Raw genomic sequence first — 18,991 nt, forward strand, 5'->3', positions numbered from 1 at the left:
CATTTTCATTTTCAAATCCCTCCTGTTTCCTTCTATAACATCGGACTCCAATTCCTTTTGATTCAAATTTTCTAAACAAAATTCTAGATCGAAAGTCTCATTATTGATGTTCAATTTATCTCCATACAGCCTGGGGAAATGTCCGTTCTTCCTAGCTGCCCACATAAACGGTAGCAACAATCTTCTTCTACATCTCGTCTCATAATCATAGTCCAACTCGAGTCGAATATTTGAGTGTTTTAAGCACTTTCTTCTATACAGAATTTTCTCCTTTGTTAACATGTTTTTGAATTTGACCATGATAGGTCGATTCAACCATCTTTCGACCCTGTAGGCTTCTTCAATTTGTCCGTCGCTCACGTCCATGTTGAAAACCTCCCAGCACACTTTGTCGTATGTTGTCTCGTTCTTTTCCTGTTCTATTTCCTCTATGCCGAAAAATACCAAGTTCTTCTTCCTCTGCTTATCCTCCCAGAATTTTAATTTCCTCTTCATTTGTTTGTTTTCTAGCTGCATTTCTTCCATCTTCCTGCTGAAATCCTCGACTTTTTCTTTCAACTCCTTCATTGTAACCTCCATTTTTTTCTGTTCGGAATTCGCTACACTCCAGTCTATGACCTCACTATATATAGCCTTCTAACTAACAGAGCTTCTCGCACACGTCTGTCCTGAGCGCTGACTGCTGTAGAACTGACATATCCTAATTGTTTTTAATCATTGTTCCTTATGAATTGATTAGTAGGCCGATCTATGAACCCTTATTTAGGGCGGCTTTTGTTGATACAAAATTATTATATTTAGCTCTAGCGCAGCGAGGGGGCACTTGAGGTAACCTCCCCCCCAAAAGCCCCAAGAAAAAAAATTAAATGCTGTTGACATTGTACACCATTATAACAGTCACTTACTTCCAGTAATAAGCAACCTGTTCACAATAATGGAAACCCTTCCTGTAGCTATGCATACTCCTAATAGATCATTTTCATCACTAAGAACTGCACAGGGGAGGAGCACCTTAATGAACTGGCTGTCATGTACTATACATATAAACATGAAAAAGTTCCTGTGAGTGAAAATGATGTGCTGAAGGAACTAGCTAAGAAATCCAAAGGGTTGAAGTACATTGTATCTGGCTTATAAGTATAACAAAAGAAAAATGGCCATCGGTCATTCTGTCGCACTTTTTTTTTCAGCACATAATTAATATTTGTCATTTTATCGCACGGTAACTCTGCAATGGAAATTTAAATCTGTGCTTACCTGGTCCTCAAGTATGGAATATCTCGTTCGAAGTGTATTGTTCATACTGATTCAAGATGAATAGTTCGTTACATGCTTGTTCAACTTTTTTACTGTCCTCATTTCTACTTCTCGCACTTTTAGTACCTTATATGTAGTCTGTGTTTTTATTTTAATGCATCTCTGACCAGTGCTGATAACTTCTGCAAAACAATAGTGGGCTCATACACTTAAAGTATAAGTTAAAATAAATCAATCTCACAAGTAACAAAGATAACACGACAAATTACTGGGTGGGTTCATATTTTACAAAATTTATACTGCAGTCCATTGTGGTAACATACTGCCGAGTTTGTAGTTCATACAGTTCGAAATTGTGGTGCTTGAACCCATAATTCAGGGGAGAAGGTTGATGATTCGATTAGTTTTCAAGAATATAACGAGAAAATTCAAAACATTCATTAACAGGAGAAGTCTCTGATATTAGCTCTGCAAAAACATCTGATACTTCTGAAGCTGGTAATTAGGAAAGATGACAAAATAAAAGCTTCTAACCACTTTCGAATTTCAGATGTTTTGTTTCGGAACTCCTGGTTTGATATACTGTTTACTTTAATTTTTCGAAGCTAACTCTCTCCTAAGTGAAATTTACAATCTGTAATCTTAACACTTACTTACTTACTTATGGCTTTTAAGGAACCCGGAGATTCATTGCCTCCCTCACATAAGTCCACCATTGGTCCATATCCTGAGCAAGATTAATCCAGTCTCTACCATCATATCCCACCTCCCTCGAATTCATTTTAATATTATCCTCCCACCTATGTCTCGGCCTCCCCAAAGGTTTTATTCCTTCCGGCCTCCCAATCAACACTCTATATGCATTTCTGGACTCACCCATACATTTACAAAGTTTCCTATAAACTGCCTGCCTGGCTGGATCAATTTAAGAGGAAAAATGTCTCAAAATTATTATATTCTTTAATTTCGTACCTAATCAACTTTAAGGATTTTACATATGTTGTTGGTGTTGTTTTCTAATGCCAGGCATTTGACAATAAAGTCATTTGACCTCTTGCACTCCAATATTTTTCAAGATAGATATCTACATTATTATCTGAAAGTATTTTGGCTAGTTCAGTCTTCTTAGCTGATGTTATACCACCAGCATTTCATTGTAAGATGTTTAGTTGATTCTGTACCATTAAAGTAGTCCCTGCCTGGAAATCCGATTGGGGACTATTTTACCTCCGGATAATTTTACCTTAATGGTACTCATTTCATATTGGACTGGTTAAATGGCAAGTTGTAGCCGATTTAAGTGAACACCATATTTTAATGTTTTGGTGGCTACTTCATTCACACACAACCCCCAGAATGTCTGGAGGACCACGCCTGCTGTTGGTCGATGGGTCCACTGGACCTAGCTGGGAGATTTTACACATATAAACCACCTGTTGCCTTTCTTTGCAATGCTCTACGATTTTTTTTTTCGTTTCTTAATTAGATATGATGAAATGGTTCTATCAGTGTTTAAAAGCTTCTATTTTTCACGGTCTCTTGCACTGTAAAGTTTCATATCTTGTCCTCTGTTATTTCTGATTATTTCAAAGTTCGTACTTATAAAATCTTAACATGTTAAAATACACACTTATGTAAAACTCTAAAAGACATTGGTTTATTAAATACTAACACGTTAAAATATACACTTATTTAAATTTCTGAAAGAGCACTTGTTTAAAATAAATTCACTAAAATATTTTGGGACTATATTGGAGCCACGTTAATTCCCTAACGACTATTTAAAAAAATCAAATGTGCTACTATACACTACCACTACCACTAAGACTAAGCAAAGGCACTCTTTGCCTGCCCTACGAGGAATGTTACAGTAGTGTACACATTGCCAAATCAAGCATGTTGAATTGTGAACGTGCCTACATTAAAAGTACAATGAAATGAAACCTAAGTCCTAAGGGTAAAATTCGACGAAATGAACTGCAGCGAGATAAATTCACATTTCATGTTTATGCATCAGCACAATAAACGATACCTGGTGTGAAAGAAAAGTTCAAAAATTATTTTTTTGACAGTACTGGTATGTCGTGATAATGCATTGCACATGTGCATAATTGCATTGTTGCCAAGAGGGCATACATGCTGCATTTGTGCCATGCGAACTCAGCAGCAAATGGATTTCTGTTTGCTTCAGCTGGGGTCCTATTTAATCCTATGAGAAGTTCTGTTTCATTGAAACTGTAATTATAAAGTACTGGCATGTTAAAGTTTTGTTACCGTATATAATATAGTCAGTATTTAAAAAAATTTTTCAAAACCTCTCCCAGAACCAAATTCTGGCTGTGCCACTGAGTGTTTAGTATAATATATTTAAATTTTTAATCACTCAGTTATAATTCTTTATCTAATAGTTTATTTTAAAAATACCATCTCTTTGATAGAATGCCAGACTAATAAATTATGCCCATTAAAACCATGCATTATCATACAATATTAATAATACAAAACAAACAAAATACCAGTACTAATAACTAGTAATCATTATTGTACATGCTGCAAAAAATGCAGGAAAAACTTAGGAAAGCAAGTAAGAAGGAAAATCATAATAAGGCAAAATACGGGAGATCTCATGAACCGACATCATTTAAAAAAATAAAAAATAACCATTTTATTCATTGGATCAAGCTGTAATCTTCTAAGTGTGAAAAGTTGTATACTACATAAATGAAAAGAGACAGAAACGAATTATTATCAATAATTAAAATGTACTTGATAATATAAAACTGCTTTACATATAAGAGTTAGGTACAGTCTTAGAAAAAAGTTTTGTCGCACAGATACTTTATAAATTCCAGAAAGGAGGCAATATGCATGATCAGAGGACGAGCGACCTGGTTCACAAGAGAATGACTAGTTGAGGTAAAAAAATTAGTTTTGTTTCATTGTAAGTGCCAGGGAAAAGAATTCAGCATAGATAAGTAGTGCAGTAAAGACTGTTAACAAATAAAGAAGTCAATTAATTTAACAAATATATATATATAAATCAATGCAGGTTCGAACATCCGACTGACTGAATGGGAAGGAGGTGCTCTCCCAACTTGATTTACTTCAAATTAATTATAGTCCAATCAGCTTACTTAATACCCTAAAGATGAAACCTAATCATTTTTCCCCCATTACTACATATGTTAGTAGATTATGGTGATTTTATAGTTTGAAGGTTGAATTTTCTTTTGCCAACTTCGTTTCGGATTTCGATACTGAGAAGTACTAGAACCGCTAGTAATTTTCTAACTGTTATGTTGGCAACAGGAACATCTGTTGTCGGTAGTGCAAATTCTGAAAATTCAAATTGTTCTAGATTTCTGAGCCGATTGCTGGAAGCTGGTAAAATTCGAACATACTAATAATTAATTAATATCAGTATTATATTAACACATAATAGTTATTTTATGTGTTGCGTTGCGTTGTGGTTACAATTCAAGATTATAGTCAGAGAAGTGTAAATAAATATAACATATGGTGTGATACTTAAGATATATGGATTATATGAAGCGACAAAGAGGAAGGTAGAAAATAGGAAAGACTGGAGAATGCTGGGTTTGCAGTGAAAGACCTGCCCTTGGGCAGAACACTATGAATGAATGAATGAATGAATGAATGGTGTGATACATGCACTTTGGTGATCGATAGAAAATACGCATGGAGACAGCAATTATAACTAGAATAGCAAAATTATTAGGAGTAAGTAAGTATTCTTAAGCATACATTTCAAAATGGCATTCGGTTTTCGGTGTTTCTACGTGTACAAGGCAAAGTAGCAAAACCACTGCCACAGCGGTAACATGTGGACAAAGTATTAGGTTCAGATGTGCATTTTATTTTTAGTTTGCTTTAATTTGTATGTTTATCTTTGTTTGATCTCCCAAGAGTTTTTTTATTCTCCTAGTCGAGCCAGAGCTGGGAAATAATTTGTTCCACTATTAAAAAAATAAAATAAATGAGGAGAGGTAACATATATAAAAATTAGTTACCGATACTTTAATAAAAAAATTGACGTGATCGAAAATCGAATGAGGGCCCCACAGACACAAGCCAGCATGCTACTGACTGCTCCACCAAAGAGGATGTTAGAAAGACGCATCAATTCTCCAACATTTCCGCCACCAAGAGGCACTATAAAACTTTTTTCAAAGACTGTACACTTCTGGTAAGTGGTTTGAGTTTGAACAAATGGGACTTGGAATATGTTTCTTTTCGACAAGTGAGAAGAGTCCAAAAAGGATAGCTGCCCTTAAAAAAGGGGTACCGAGCGGTAACAGCACCTTAATTAATTGTAGATCAACAGCTTTTCCTGTCACCTTCATTACTCTAATTGCTTCTCTAGTTTGAAAAGTCTTTAAATAAGGAACTGCTCAAATTTACTGTAGCAAGGAAGAAGAATCAGATTACCAAGTAGAGCCATTTTTATTTCGAAAGAAGTGAAAAAAATCATTATTAAGAATTGTTTAGAATCTATCAGTGAAAAATGTTACAATAAATGTATGTATATATATATATATATATATATATATATATATATATATATATATATGTTGTTGTTGTTGTTTTCTAATGCCAGGCATTTGACAATAAAGTCATTTGACCTCTTGCACTCCAATATTTTTCAAAGATATTATCATGACCAGCCACTGAAGCACAGATTTTGAGGTGTTCCGAATCCATTTCTTGGTTTGAGTTGCACAATGGACAGTTAGGGGACTGATATATTCCAATTCTATGCAGGTGTTTGGCCAAACAATCATGGCCTGTTGCCAATCTAAATGCAGCTACAGACGATTTTCGTGGTAAATCGGGAATTAACTGTGGATTTTGATGCAGAGAGTTCCATTTTTTCCCTTGGGATTGTGTTATCAAATTCATATTGGAGTGAAAAATGGCAAGTTGTAGCCGATTTAAGTGAACACCATATTTTAACGTTTTGGTGGCTACTTCATTCACACACAACCCCCAGAATGTCTGGAGGACCACACCTGCTGTTGGTCGACGGGTCCATTGGACCTAGCTGGGAGATCTTGTTGATCACCAGCTTTCCCTCCTTAAACCACTGGAGGACGATTTTAGTGCCATAGCAGGTCAGCACTAGGAACAGAAAAGTAGAAAGAGGAGGAAGGAAAGGGAAATGAACCCCTAGGCCTCGAATGCTCTAATGCCGTCAGGGTCGAAGAAAGTAAGAGTTCAGTCAGAGGACTGGATAGGAAAGGGTAAAGAGGGAATTAGGTATTGGTTAAAGGAAAATTATACCAAATTCAGTCATTAACTCATCAAGCTGACCAGTGCTAATTGATGAGTAGTCCCTCTCTTTAGTTCAGCTTATAAAATTATGCTTACTAACAGCTGTACCACGGGAAGGTAGGGATGGGACATTGGGTATTTGCCCAGGTTGGTTCCTTAAAGCCTTCAATGAGAAGGATTAATGACTCTCCCCCCTGTATCCGACAAATACCCTTTTGCAGCCATATATATATATATATATATATATATGGCTGCAAAAGGGTATTTGTCGGATACGGATATATATATATATATATATATATATATATATATATATATAGGCCTATACTAAAATAACCGAAGAATAAAAGACATGAAATGTAATAATATTCCTTCCTTACTGTACCTTTTCCAGGTTACTGTTTCAAAATACTACCTCATATCAATATTAATACTTCATGTTTCTTGTAAAATCAATTTACACCTGCATGTACGTTAGGCTGCAGTATCTTTGGTATAAAAAAATTATATTCTTCTTACAGGAAAAGTTTTTGAAAGAAACCCACCTGCTTCAAGTTCCCGTATTATTGGCGGAGTGTATGCAAAACAAGGAGAATATCCCAGCCAAGTAAATAAATTAAATACACACTTCATATAGTAATCATGTCTGACACTACAGCTCTTCAGAAACAATGAACTAGTTGACAGTTCTTGGAAATTAATTTATAATTTTGTCAGTGCTTATAAAATATATATGATTCCTTTAAAATAATTGTATATTTTAATGTGGTTTTGGGACTAATTACTTCTTTGCATAATCATAGCTATCACAAAATTATTTGATATAATCTATGTATACAATTTTGAAAATAGTATCATTAGCAAAATGCATGTATAGATAGGACAAATATAATACCAGTAACAAAAATAAACATTGAAGTTGTGTGAAAATAGATACTTTTCAAGAAAAATCTGTACAACTTGTTCAATACATTCTGCTGGTGCTGCTCTGCTTATGAGTTTACTCGATGGATATGAATGAAATGTCAATTAATTAAGATAAGCACATGCTATCACTGTACAAAATTTTTTGATTCTAAATTGCAATGCTTTTATCTATCATTATTATTTTTCATAAGTGGGTCTCTCCATGAGTAAACTTAACAAATCGCCATTTATTCTAATTCTATAATATATTATAAATTTAAATACAAGAGTTTATAACTACAATGATATATTTTGCAGGCTTCGTTGCAGAATTCAGAGAAGCATGTATGCAGTGCAAACATTATTAGTGAGCAATGGGCTCTTACTGCTGGTCACTGTGTCTATGGGTTAGTATCCAATGTTATAATTATGACAATAAGTAAAAGCATAGAATGAAATAAAGACAACCTGATCATTGCGTAAGTACTCATGATGTAATATTGTAGTATTCATTCAAAGTAACATACATGTGTTTTAAGTATCACTTAAATGTGAAAAGATATGGTAGATAGTCAACTTCATAGATATTTTACCTCTTTGATTTAGTACCGGTAATGAAATAAAAGTTACTCCTTATCAAATTATGATATTTTTCATTATGAAACTGAAGAAAACATTAATAAACATGTCCAGTTTTCTAAAATTTACATAAATTAAAGATGTAATGTAGTATTTACAACGTAATTTTTAGTTTTATATAAACACAAAATGATGAAAACTTTTATCTACTTTCGTGATTATATACAGTGTGAAAAGTAATTAAATCGACAAACTCTGGGAGGTGTATGAGACACCAAAACAAACTGTTTTCTCTAATGCCATATTTTCCTCAGAGGCTTTATTAAACTGGCAGAAGGCATATCCGTTCTTCAGTTCATGACTCTACAAATTCTCATGTTGTTCTACGTCTTGACCCAGTGCAGTGCTTTATTAAACTGGTCTGGTGGCTCGGATATTTGCTACAGCAGGAGAAATAAACGATAATCCTAAAGTCTTTCACTGCGTTAGACAATCCATGCCCCACTAATATAACATTTGTGTACAGATCAATGAAGGTAGGTGAACATCTTTTGCAGTGATTTTGATGTGTAAATGTTTTATAAGAGAATTCAAGCAATAAAGCATGGCAATGGTTTGTGTTACATTAAGATCTGGTGTCCTCGCGAAATAGCGCCTCACAGCACAATATGACATTAGAGAAAAGTGTTTGTTTTGGTGTCCCATACAACCTCCCAGAGTTTGTCGGTTTAATTACTTTTCACCCTGTATAAAATGAAGAATATAATTTTAAGTGCCCTATATTAGCAACATCAAGTACTTAATACAACTCTTTAAATAAGTTATTAAGGCCCAATTAAATAGAATATATTAAACGAGATTTCATGGTCTATTAAGACCAGCCACCAGCTAGCTCAGTTGGCTGAGGCGCTTGCCTGCCGATCCAGAGTTGCACTCGGGCTGATTACCTGGTTGGGTTTTTCCGAGGTTTTCCCCAATCATAAGGCAAATGTCTGGTAATCTATGGCGAATCTTCGGCCTCATCTTGCCAAATACCATCTCGTTATCACCCATCACATCGACGCTAAATAACCTAGTAGTTGATACAGCGTCGTTAAATAACCAACTAAAACAAATCTATTAAGACCTACATGCCAATTTATCAATGTGGCTATTTACTGCATATCCTACCCTAGATCTATGGTAATGAAAGAACCCTGCCCCTAGAAGAGAGAATTCCATATAGCCTAGTTACTGGCCATTTTTCGTGTAAGTCAAAATTAAATTCTGCTAGTCGTAATTATATCTTCATGGTTAATGAATTTGCAGACATCCTCGCTTCATAGGCGAAATTCTGCTCTGTCAGACTAATAAGAATTTAGGAAAATCTCAGTTTAATGTATCCGGGAACCAGTGGTGGCTTCTCAAGGGCGTTGCAGGTTTGAACACTCCCCAGTAATGTTGCTAATCTCCCGGTTTTGTTACTATTAAAAATATAATTTTATTTTACAATTTTCATTCATGACTATCTGCAGCTGGCATCTTGTTTTGTACATCTGCAGGAGCCTCCGAGCCACTTGGTTTGCAGAGATGTTGAAAACCTATGGAAGGTAGTTTATAGAGATGTTCGGCTAGTGTGGGGACAGGGGGTTAGAGGCGTGGCCTACTGCTTTCCTCATTGAAAATGGTTTGTCGCACTCCCTGGCATGGAGACCAATGTCAGTGCAGAAGAAACTAAATTCACTGGGAAAGTATCTGTTTCAACTAGACATTTGTCCCAAGTAATAAGCATGGAAAATGTATTCATTCGGCTTGTGCAATGAACAGTCGCATATTTCGCATATTACTTTCTCAATCTACATGCACACAAACGGCACAATACATAAAGGAGCTTGTATTTTGCTTTAAAGTTCTAAGAGTTATTGTTCTGACAATAAGTGCTGCTATCTCCCGACAGCCTACGAAAGCTGCATTTGAATTTTATGAACGAAAACGTTGCACTTGGTACTTGGTAGCATTCTGATGACGATTCTGTGCTCAAATGTTTTTCATGAGGGTAAATCGCAATATAGAGAACGTAGAAGCTCCGTCCACGACCCCTTTCACTTTTGGACTTTCTGTATAAACAGGTATGCTTGTATTTAGTCATTTTACTTATTAATTGCATATAAATTAGCTTTATATGTATACGCCCTCAGGTATACACGGTTTTAAACTTTAAAGTAAAATATGTTTAACTCCTCTTCGATATTCATTGTGCACCACCATATTTTCAAGCCACCAGCCGCCACTGCCAGGAACATTTAAAAACCAACCAAACAACTAAATTACACAAAGTTCAGCCCTACATATGAATTAAATATTTGTTTTTTTATTTAAATGTAAAGGTGTAAATGAGACACACTATTCATTCAAATTTAATATACAATTTACATACACTGGCCAAAAAAAGTTTTGCATATTACAGCATCTTTTATTTCTGAATCAGATGTGCCACAAATTTCTATGCATTTCTATTACATGTCAATTGTTAAAAGAAAAAAATAAAATAAAATTGTAAACTTTTTACACATATAACGAAAAAAAATATCTGTTTTAATTTGCAAAAACAATCCAAATCCCATTGATTTACCAAAACAAAAACATATCTTGAGTCAATTCAATAATGTGTGTGGCCTCCACGAACTCGTAAACATTCCTGGACACGACGTGGCATGCTGGAAACCAGGTTATTCAATTCATTTTGAGGAAGAATGTCCCATTCTTGTATGACAGCTAGTATCAGATTCCTTATTGTTTCTGGAGGGTTTGAACGGTTGGCAATTGTTCATTTTAGAAGGCGTCATGTATGTTCTACACAATCCATATCTGGAGAAGCTGCTGGTCAATTTATCCTATGGATTCCATATCTCTGCAAGAAGTTGTTCACAGCACCAGCACAATGGGGACGGGCATTATCATCCATGAACGTGAATCTTGCTCAAATATCTTGTGCAAATCCAATAATGATGGGTCGAAGAACGTTGTCCTCGTATTTCTGTGCATCCATGTTGCCTTGTATGTGAACTAATAATGTGCGACGTCCCCACATGACTCCTTCCCAGAACAGTGCTGAACCACCTTGCTGCTGGTAGCGTTCAGCCATAAAGAATACATTGTAACGTTGACCACTGGATTTACATACACGAATGCTGTTGTTATCTGGATGGAGGTCAATCCTTACTTCACCTATAAACAATGTTTACCTCCATTGTTTTCGGGTCCAGTTTACATGGTCTCTGGCCCATGCTACATGATGTGATCTGTGTTGTGGAGTGAGTCGAGGAACCTTTAGAGGTCTTTGGGAATGTAGCCCTACATTGTGCAGTCGATTTTGTACTGTTTGAGTTGACACAGTGGCCCCTGTAGCCCTGCAGAGTTGCAGCGAATGTAGGGTGTCGCCGTGCAGAAATACGGCATTGTTTTATGTGGTCGTCCTGCTCTGTGTCTGTCTACTATGGAATTAGCAATTGCCAACCGTTCACACTCTCCGGAAATCATAAGGGATCTGGTATCAGCTGCCATAAAGGAATGGGACAATCTTCCTAAAAAGGAATTGGGTAACCTGGTTTCCAGCATGCCACGTCGTGTCCAGGAATGTCTACAAGTTCGTGGAGGTCACACACATTATTGGATTGACTCAAGATGTGTTTTTGTTTCGTTTTGTCAAATCAATCAGATTTGGATTTTTTTAGAAATTAAGACAGATTTTTTTTTTTTTTTCGTTATATTGTAAGAAGTTTATAATTATATTTTGTTTTTTCTTTAAGTAATTGACATATAGCTAATATAAATGCATAGAAATTTGTGGCACATCTGATTCAGAAATAAAAGAATCTGTAACATGCAGAAGTTTTTTTGACTAGTGTAAAATATTAATAGTTCCTACGTTGTACATGAAAGAAGTTCTTATAACTTCTTTTTATTTAAAATCTTCTTCATCTTTAAGTGTTTGACCAAAACGTAGTTAGCAATCCAATTGACACGTTTGATTCCCGTTGCTTTTCATATCTAATTATGATAATGCCGGCAAAATGAGCACAAAGACCAAATGCCGAAAATTCCTTACACTTACTCTTAGAATTGAGAAAAATCTCAGAAGAAACCTCAAACAAATAATTTGTCCTAACCAGAATTTGATTATGGGCCCCCCCCGAGTTTCGCAGTTAGACCTCATGACTATCACCAGTATTACTCCAAGTTGTGGAGTTACTCCAAATAATCCAGATTTAAATAAAAGTACGACATTTTAACGTTGTTATGGTTGAAACATTCGCATTGATAATGATGACATAGTAAATTATTGATTTTTAGACTTCCTGTAAGTGATCACTCAATTTTGGCTGGAACAATCAACCTTCAAAATGGCGGCACACGACACCAAGTGTCAAACATAATTGTGCATGAACAATACAATAAGAGTGACTCATGGAGAAATGACATTGCTCTTCTTCAGGTAAGTTAGAATTTACTGCTAATTGCAATATCACAAGCATTTACATATGTACAGCAATAAAATTAAGAGTAGTGATGTTCACAGGTTAATCCTCCATTTAATCTCGATGGAATAAATGTGCAAGCAATTGCACTGCCAGACAAAGGACACAACCCGTCTGTTGGCAGCAGAGCAACTGTAGTTGGCTGGGGAGCAGATTATGTAAGTCTGTAGTAGTAATAGTAGTAGTGGTGGTGGTAGTAGTAATAATAGTAACACAAGTGGCAATCATTACACCACCACCACCACCACCACCACCATCATCATCATCATCATCATCATCATCATCATCATCATCATCATCATCATCATGAGGGCCAGCTTCAATAATCTCTGCAGGACATCCCTTTTAATCCTGTAGTGGTCGCACAGAATCTTATAGAGATTCCTTTCTTTTCATCAATGCAAGAAAATCTTTACATCCATTGTACATTGTCATTTATCTTTCAATCAACTATTCATAATGAACATATCAAAGTGACAACACGCCAGTTCTAGTACAACTCTGGTAGTGCTAAGTCATGTTCACTAAAGTGTCAACAGTGTCTGAGAAAAGCTACGTAACTTTTATTGCTACCAGCATAAATTAAATAATTCTTCTGAAATACGGTAAGTATTTCTTTACAATCATTGATCAGAATGTCACAGATTGCATGGTTTCTTACAACAACTAATTTTTTTTATATCTTTTGCATTGAAAATGAGTCAACAGTAGAGATTTTTATGGTCTTGATGATCCTAACAATAAAAAAGATTGTGCAGAGTTTAATAGATGAAGTAAATTATATCGATTATTATTATTATTATTATTATTATTATTATTATTATTATTACACTACTATTAAGACACTAATTTTTATAATGATGAAGAGGAGGCTGTTACAGACTTACGAAATGAACAAGAAGCAGACAGTATTGGTACAGTAATGATGAATCTTGCGAAAATGGCAGTAATAAGATGTATTTCCTGGGGTGAACAAAAGTTCTAAAATTATTTTCCAGAGCAATAGCAAAACTGATGTGAGACAGTTCAGTTGCTTCCAAAAAACTTAACTCGTGACCTTGCTGATGACTACTTGCATTTTTGCTTATGGTGCTCTTCTTTACTAGTAGTCCTGAAATTGAACATTTCTAATCTGCACACAAACACAGATCAACCAATATTGACAATTTTATTGAAGCTGGCGCAATAATCACCAAAAGGAAAAGGAGTTACACATGTGACCATTCGAAAAACACCACAAAATACACAAGTTTGTTGATCTTGTAGACAAATAGATTTGTCTCGAACATTCCCAACAATTTGTTCAGATTGTGTTCAGTGTTATTTTGACTGCATATTATTAATTTTAAGTAATGCCACATTTGCTAATTTTTCAGTTCCATTATTTTCACAAAATAGGTATTAAATTTCATTGTTAACTAATTATTGATATTCATAATAAATGACAAATTTAATAATTGATTTGCAACCTTTCAAAATGTCTAAAAGTCAATTTTAATCCTGTATGACAGTGTAAACAAACATACAATGCCAACAAAAAAAAAAAAATGGTGGCTGTCATACACTGCGTGATTTTCGGTAACTCTGAATTACATTGCAACCACTGGAGGATTAAGCGTATCCCTTTTAGGCATGAATATTAACATTTATATTATTATTATATTAAGTTGCAGGTATTTTTGGTAAATCTTTTTTTAATTTCTACATTAGATTCTGCACCAAATAGTCATGAAAGTTCTATCGTCAAATGTATTTTCACCAGTCTTCCTTCTCCATTCTGTTTTCATACTTTCGTAACAATGCAGTCGTTAACCACATCTGTCTTAAAAAGTGATTTTGGTTCTACTTGATACAACAGTATTGTTAGACAATATTGTACATGCTGTAATACATTCTCACATAATGTGAAAGTAACTGTCCTGGTTCAACACAACAGGTTTCAGATATTTACTTTCATCATAGGCACCAACTTCGAGGGAGCAAGGCACTTTCTACCCCCACAACTTATAGAGTCAGGGGCGTCCCCCCACCAATAAAATTAACAGGGGGCCTCACCCCTACCCAGATAATTCCAAGAGAGAATCCTCGTGTTAAAAAAGAATAATACCAGTACCGTAGAATGAGGATGCTTGCAACAGTGGGAATAGTTGCAACAATGTGAAGTTATAGTTAATTTCTTATGTTTGTCAACATTTATTACTTTCAACCTTAACTTTTTCATTTGTCATTTGTTTAGCAGAGTGTGTTCTATCTCAAATGTGATGTTTTAGGCGGAAATTTTTATTTTTATGAGATTATATTTTGTAAACTTAAAAGTTGTTGTGAAGTGGCGAAAATCAAAATACGATAAACTTCTGCTGTGTATACTTAAGAATGCACCTGGAGAGCATTTATCAGGTAATTATGGCTTAAATATAATGTAAAGAAATTTGTCCTATAGTTGTGTTGAATAATATGGTACCATTTTCTGTAAATTTACAATTTTATGGATTACTGCACCTGATGGGGTAACTTGCAACACTGCCACACCCACTTTCTTAGCATTTAAAAAGTAACAAAAAAGCTTTAATTCAGAGTTTTACCGTAATAATGCATGTTGTAACATGGAAGTGTTATTAATTTTATAAGACTTACGTTAATTTCCAAAACAATGTCTTGTTTTACATTAGGATGCCAAGGAAACACAAAAAAGTTCCAGTTGCACTGTGCAAATTCTACAAGTCAGTTAAATGAAAACGAAAACTAATTTTGTTCTCCACAGAGGAATTTTATTTCTCAAAATAATCTGCACCAGTTTTTAGGCACTTATCCCACCTGCTCACCAGATTTTTGATATTTTGTTCATAAAAGTCTTTTGGCTGCTAGTGGCACCACTGCTGCACTGCCTCAATCACGTCATTGTCCATCGCAAACCGGCGCCTTACCAGGTCACTTTTGAACTTGCCGAAAATCTGGAAGTCGCAAGGTAACAAGTCTGGGCTGTAAGAGATATGTTCGAGCACATCCCTGCACAGGTCCCGAATGGTGTCCATGGTGTGCCGAGCTGTGTGTGGTCGCGCATTGTCATGTAACAAAATGACACCTTCATGTAAACGTCCAGGTCGCTTGTTTTTGACGGCACAACGCAATTCAGTATGGAGGATTTCGGAATATCAAGCACAAGTGACAGATTCTCCTCTCTCCATGAAGTGGCAGAATAATGGACCCTCTGAGTCAAAGAACAGCATGAGCATCACCTTTCCTGCAGTTGTGAAATTTCTTAACTTTTTTGGGCGTAGTGATGTGTCGTGCTTCCACTGCATGTTGTGTCACTTGCTCTGTGGTTCATAGTGCTTGCACCATGTTTCATCCACTGTCACAATATGTTTCAAGAAAGCCTTCCCCTCCTGTTCAGAATGCATCAGATGTTGCAAACTCAGTCCCATTCTGCTCACCTGTGAGACATTTTGACATCTACTTTGTGCACACTTTATAGTACTTCAATCAGTCATGGATTATTGAGTATGTAGATCTATGACTGATATTCAGGTTCTGAGCCACGTCGTTCACTGTACACCTCTGATCTGCACGGATGAGTTTGTCTGTTGCAACAATATTTTCTTCCGTGATGACTGTGCGGGACTGGCCAGGGTGTGGGTCATCCTCCAGTGATGTTCGTCCTTGTTGGTATCGCTTTGTCCACCCATACATTCATACACTTGTCCACGTACATTTCTTCATATGGCAATGAATTTCATTGGTGAAACGCCTTTGGTGGCTAGAAACTGCACCACACTATGCTGCGAGAACTTGGACGTTCCTGTTACTGTGAACGTCATCTTCGTCTTGCCACTGCATATGACTTCCCAACCTCGTACAATACAGCTCTCAATCAGTAGCATCAACTCCAAAACTTTCGCCCATGGCGGCATGTAACCTAATTTTTGGCAGCCAATTTCTCGTTTTCATTTGACTGACCCTTGTACAGTGAAACCTCTCCTTATGGACACTCCCAAGATACGGACATTCCTCAAATACGGACAGATTTTTATGTCCCAACTGAAATAATACAGAAATAATGATAAATTTAACTCTCGCTTACGGACACTCTCAGACACGGACACGGACAACTATTTCACAGTTCTAAAGCTTGCTTTACCTCCTGACTGCGGACAGAACGTGGTTTTCAAAACCTAATGTATTACAAAAATGTAAAATTTAGTTTTGAGAGCTGTACAGAAATTCGTAGGCTACCACTAGCCCAACTGGCTACCACTTGTTAGCTGGAAGCGGATGGATAAACAAAGTCATAAAATTTAACTTCTCTGATGGGGCCAATGTTTCCGCGATCGTGAAATTGTATTCAACACATGATAGGATTATTAGGATTAAGCCTATTCTCTTCACTTCAATCAGTTCTGTTTCGAGAGACATGGCACCTGAACATAAAGGTTAAGTTGAAAACTGTAAATTACAGTACTGTTACAGTACTGCATAACTGTAGACCTAGAATAAAATTGCATGGCACAGTAAGTTACTGTATTTTTTCGGTCTTATTTACTGTAGTTCAAAGTTGCAAAGAATTTACTCTAGTAGGCCTACAGTATACTGTATTTAGAATTAAACTACAGTAATACATTTCATTTAAAGCGTGAAGGGATATATAATGCATATTATAAATTTACTGTTATACTGGGGAGCCTCCCTCCCAATAAAGGACACCTCCCAGATGCGGACAGATTGTTACGTCCCTTCGATGTCCATAAATGAGAGGTTTCACTGTATTAACTTATTATACCCAAGCCAAAAATATTACTGATTCCAGTAATAAAGAAAATCTATATACTTCCATTCTGAACATTATGCAGATAATTTGATGAAAGTATAATAGTTACCGTATATTAACATATTTAAGAACAAGTCTCTCAATCATTAGTACAAAGAAATCCCATGAAACCTTGAAGGCACTTCTACATATGAAAAGGTGTTTCAGTGGAGCTTCGAGACACTGTAACATTGCAGGTAATGGAAAAGCAAAATAATTTTATTATCATTCTTGGTAGCCAAATCGTTTCTCAGTTTACTAGCTCACTGCTTCTCACCAAAGGGGAGGACCTAAGTTCTTTCACAGACAGGTCAAGAAAAATTTGTAATAGACCAATCTCTTGTGGGATAAGCTTCCCTGGTTTTAAGTTTCCTCTCCTATTCTAATTTTTTTATAAATCCACCATCATCGTCGTCGTCATCGTCATCCACACTGTCCTTTGCATTCCTTGAAAACATAATTTTTGTTATTCCTTTTACAGTACTGTTTATGCTTCACTTCCATAAATTACTCTGGACATTGCATTTCCTTTATTAAATTTTAATGATGTTATATTTCTATGTCTGTTAGAGGTTTCTTAGATGACTGTGTAGTGTTAATACATAAGCTTGTATCAGAATTTCTGTGTGTTGTGTCTACTTGTATCTTTTTATATGTTAATTCACACGTCTAATAGCACTAGAAACAGAAACGAAAGACCTCACAAACTATTTCCTTCCATCATCATATTGATTCTAAAAAATATTTGTCTTTGAATGTCGTTGTTTTTTTTTTCGCCAATAGTGCTTTTTTATCTCTGATAGTAAATCATTCTCTTTGAACATCGATAATCATCAATTTCAACATTAATCAATTATGCTGCTGTAAGTACACGTTGAATTAATTTTTTTATACAGATGAGTGGTCCAATTTCTGATGAATTAAGGGCAGTAGATCTTCAAATCAGTGACCAGCAAATTTGCTCCAGTGCATATGAAGTCTTGTATCAACATATAAAAGATGGTCAGATTTGTGCTGATGTTCCAGAAGGAGGTAAAGGATCGTGTAATGTAAGTATCTACTATCAATACCAGTAGACAAAATAGTACCGGTACTACAAAAAATCAGAGGAGCTTACATTCGAAAAAATTAGTAGATATCGAATGCCTATTTCAAATTAAATAAAAGTTTAGAGAATCTGAAAGAAAATAAAGGTACGCAAATCATTAAATATAGTATTCTGATAAAGTTTTAAATTTCCTAGTTTTGTCATTTTTTTGGTCATTAATTGCTCTTTTCATTTATAGATTCTGAAATTGTTAACATTTAAATTCTTAAAACATTTTAAAAAATGCGATCCAACAAAGGCTTTTATTTTAGAAACTCTGTGAATGCAAAGCTGAAGTTTGTGATAAGAGGTAAGTTCAAATCAAGTACCAGTACTGTACTAGTAGCTAAATTGTAGGGAGGATTAACGATATTTGTGAGAATTCCAAAACTTAAATGTCAGTAACAGTCAGCCACTCAAATCTCAAGAAACCTAAGAGTCATAGTCATCCAAAGTGTTAAGCATCAATTTCCTTTCCATTTGAATCTAGTATTTCTGCAAGCTGAGCATGAACTTTTTTCAGCACAGAAGTCATTCAGTTTGACTATA

The 18,991-nt window shown here is 35.5% G+C and overlaps 1 protein-coding gene and 1 long non-coding RNA gene across 4 annotated transcripts in view; one reads left to right on the forward strand and one right to left on the reverse strand.

The window, feature by feature from the left end:
- LOC138715344 (uncharacterized) overlaps positions 1-18,991 on the reverse strand; it is a 78,447-nt gene that overhangs the window by 16,261 nt on the left and 43,195 nt on the right. The window lies entirely within an intron of this gene.
- The window catches only part of LOC138715343 (mite allergen Der p 3-like), a 32,592-nt gene that overhangs the window by 2,137 nt on the left and 11,464 nt on the right, over positions 1-18,991 (forward strand). Inside the window, exons 2-6 of the mRNA XM_069848162.1 lie at positions 7,071-7,156; positions 7,774-7,862; positions 12,367-12,508; positions 12,593-12,709; positions 18,252-18,404. Of these exons, the coding sequence (XP_069704263.1) occupies positions 7,071-7,156; positions 7,774-7,862; positions 12,367-12,508; positions 12,593-12,709; positions 18,252-18,404 (587 nt within the window). The remainder of the gene's footprint in view (positions 1-7,070; positions 7,157-7,773; positions 7,863-12,366; positions 12,509-12,592; positions 12,710-18,251; positions 18,405-18,991) is intronic.

The sequence above is a fragment of the Periplaneta americana genome, chromosome 15 (assembly GCF_040183065.1).
Source record: "Periplaneta americana isolate PAMFEO1 chromosome 15, P.americana_PAMFEO1_priV1, whole genome shotgun sequence".
Lineage (NCBI taxonomy): Eukaryota > Metazoa > Arthropoda > Insecta > Blattodea > Blattidae > Periplaneta > Periplaneta americana.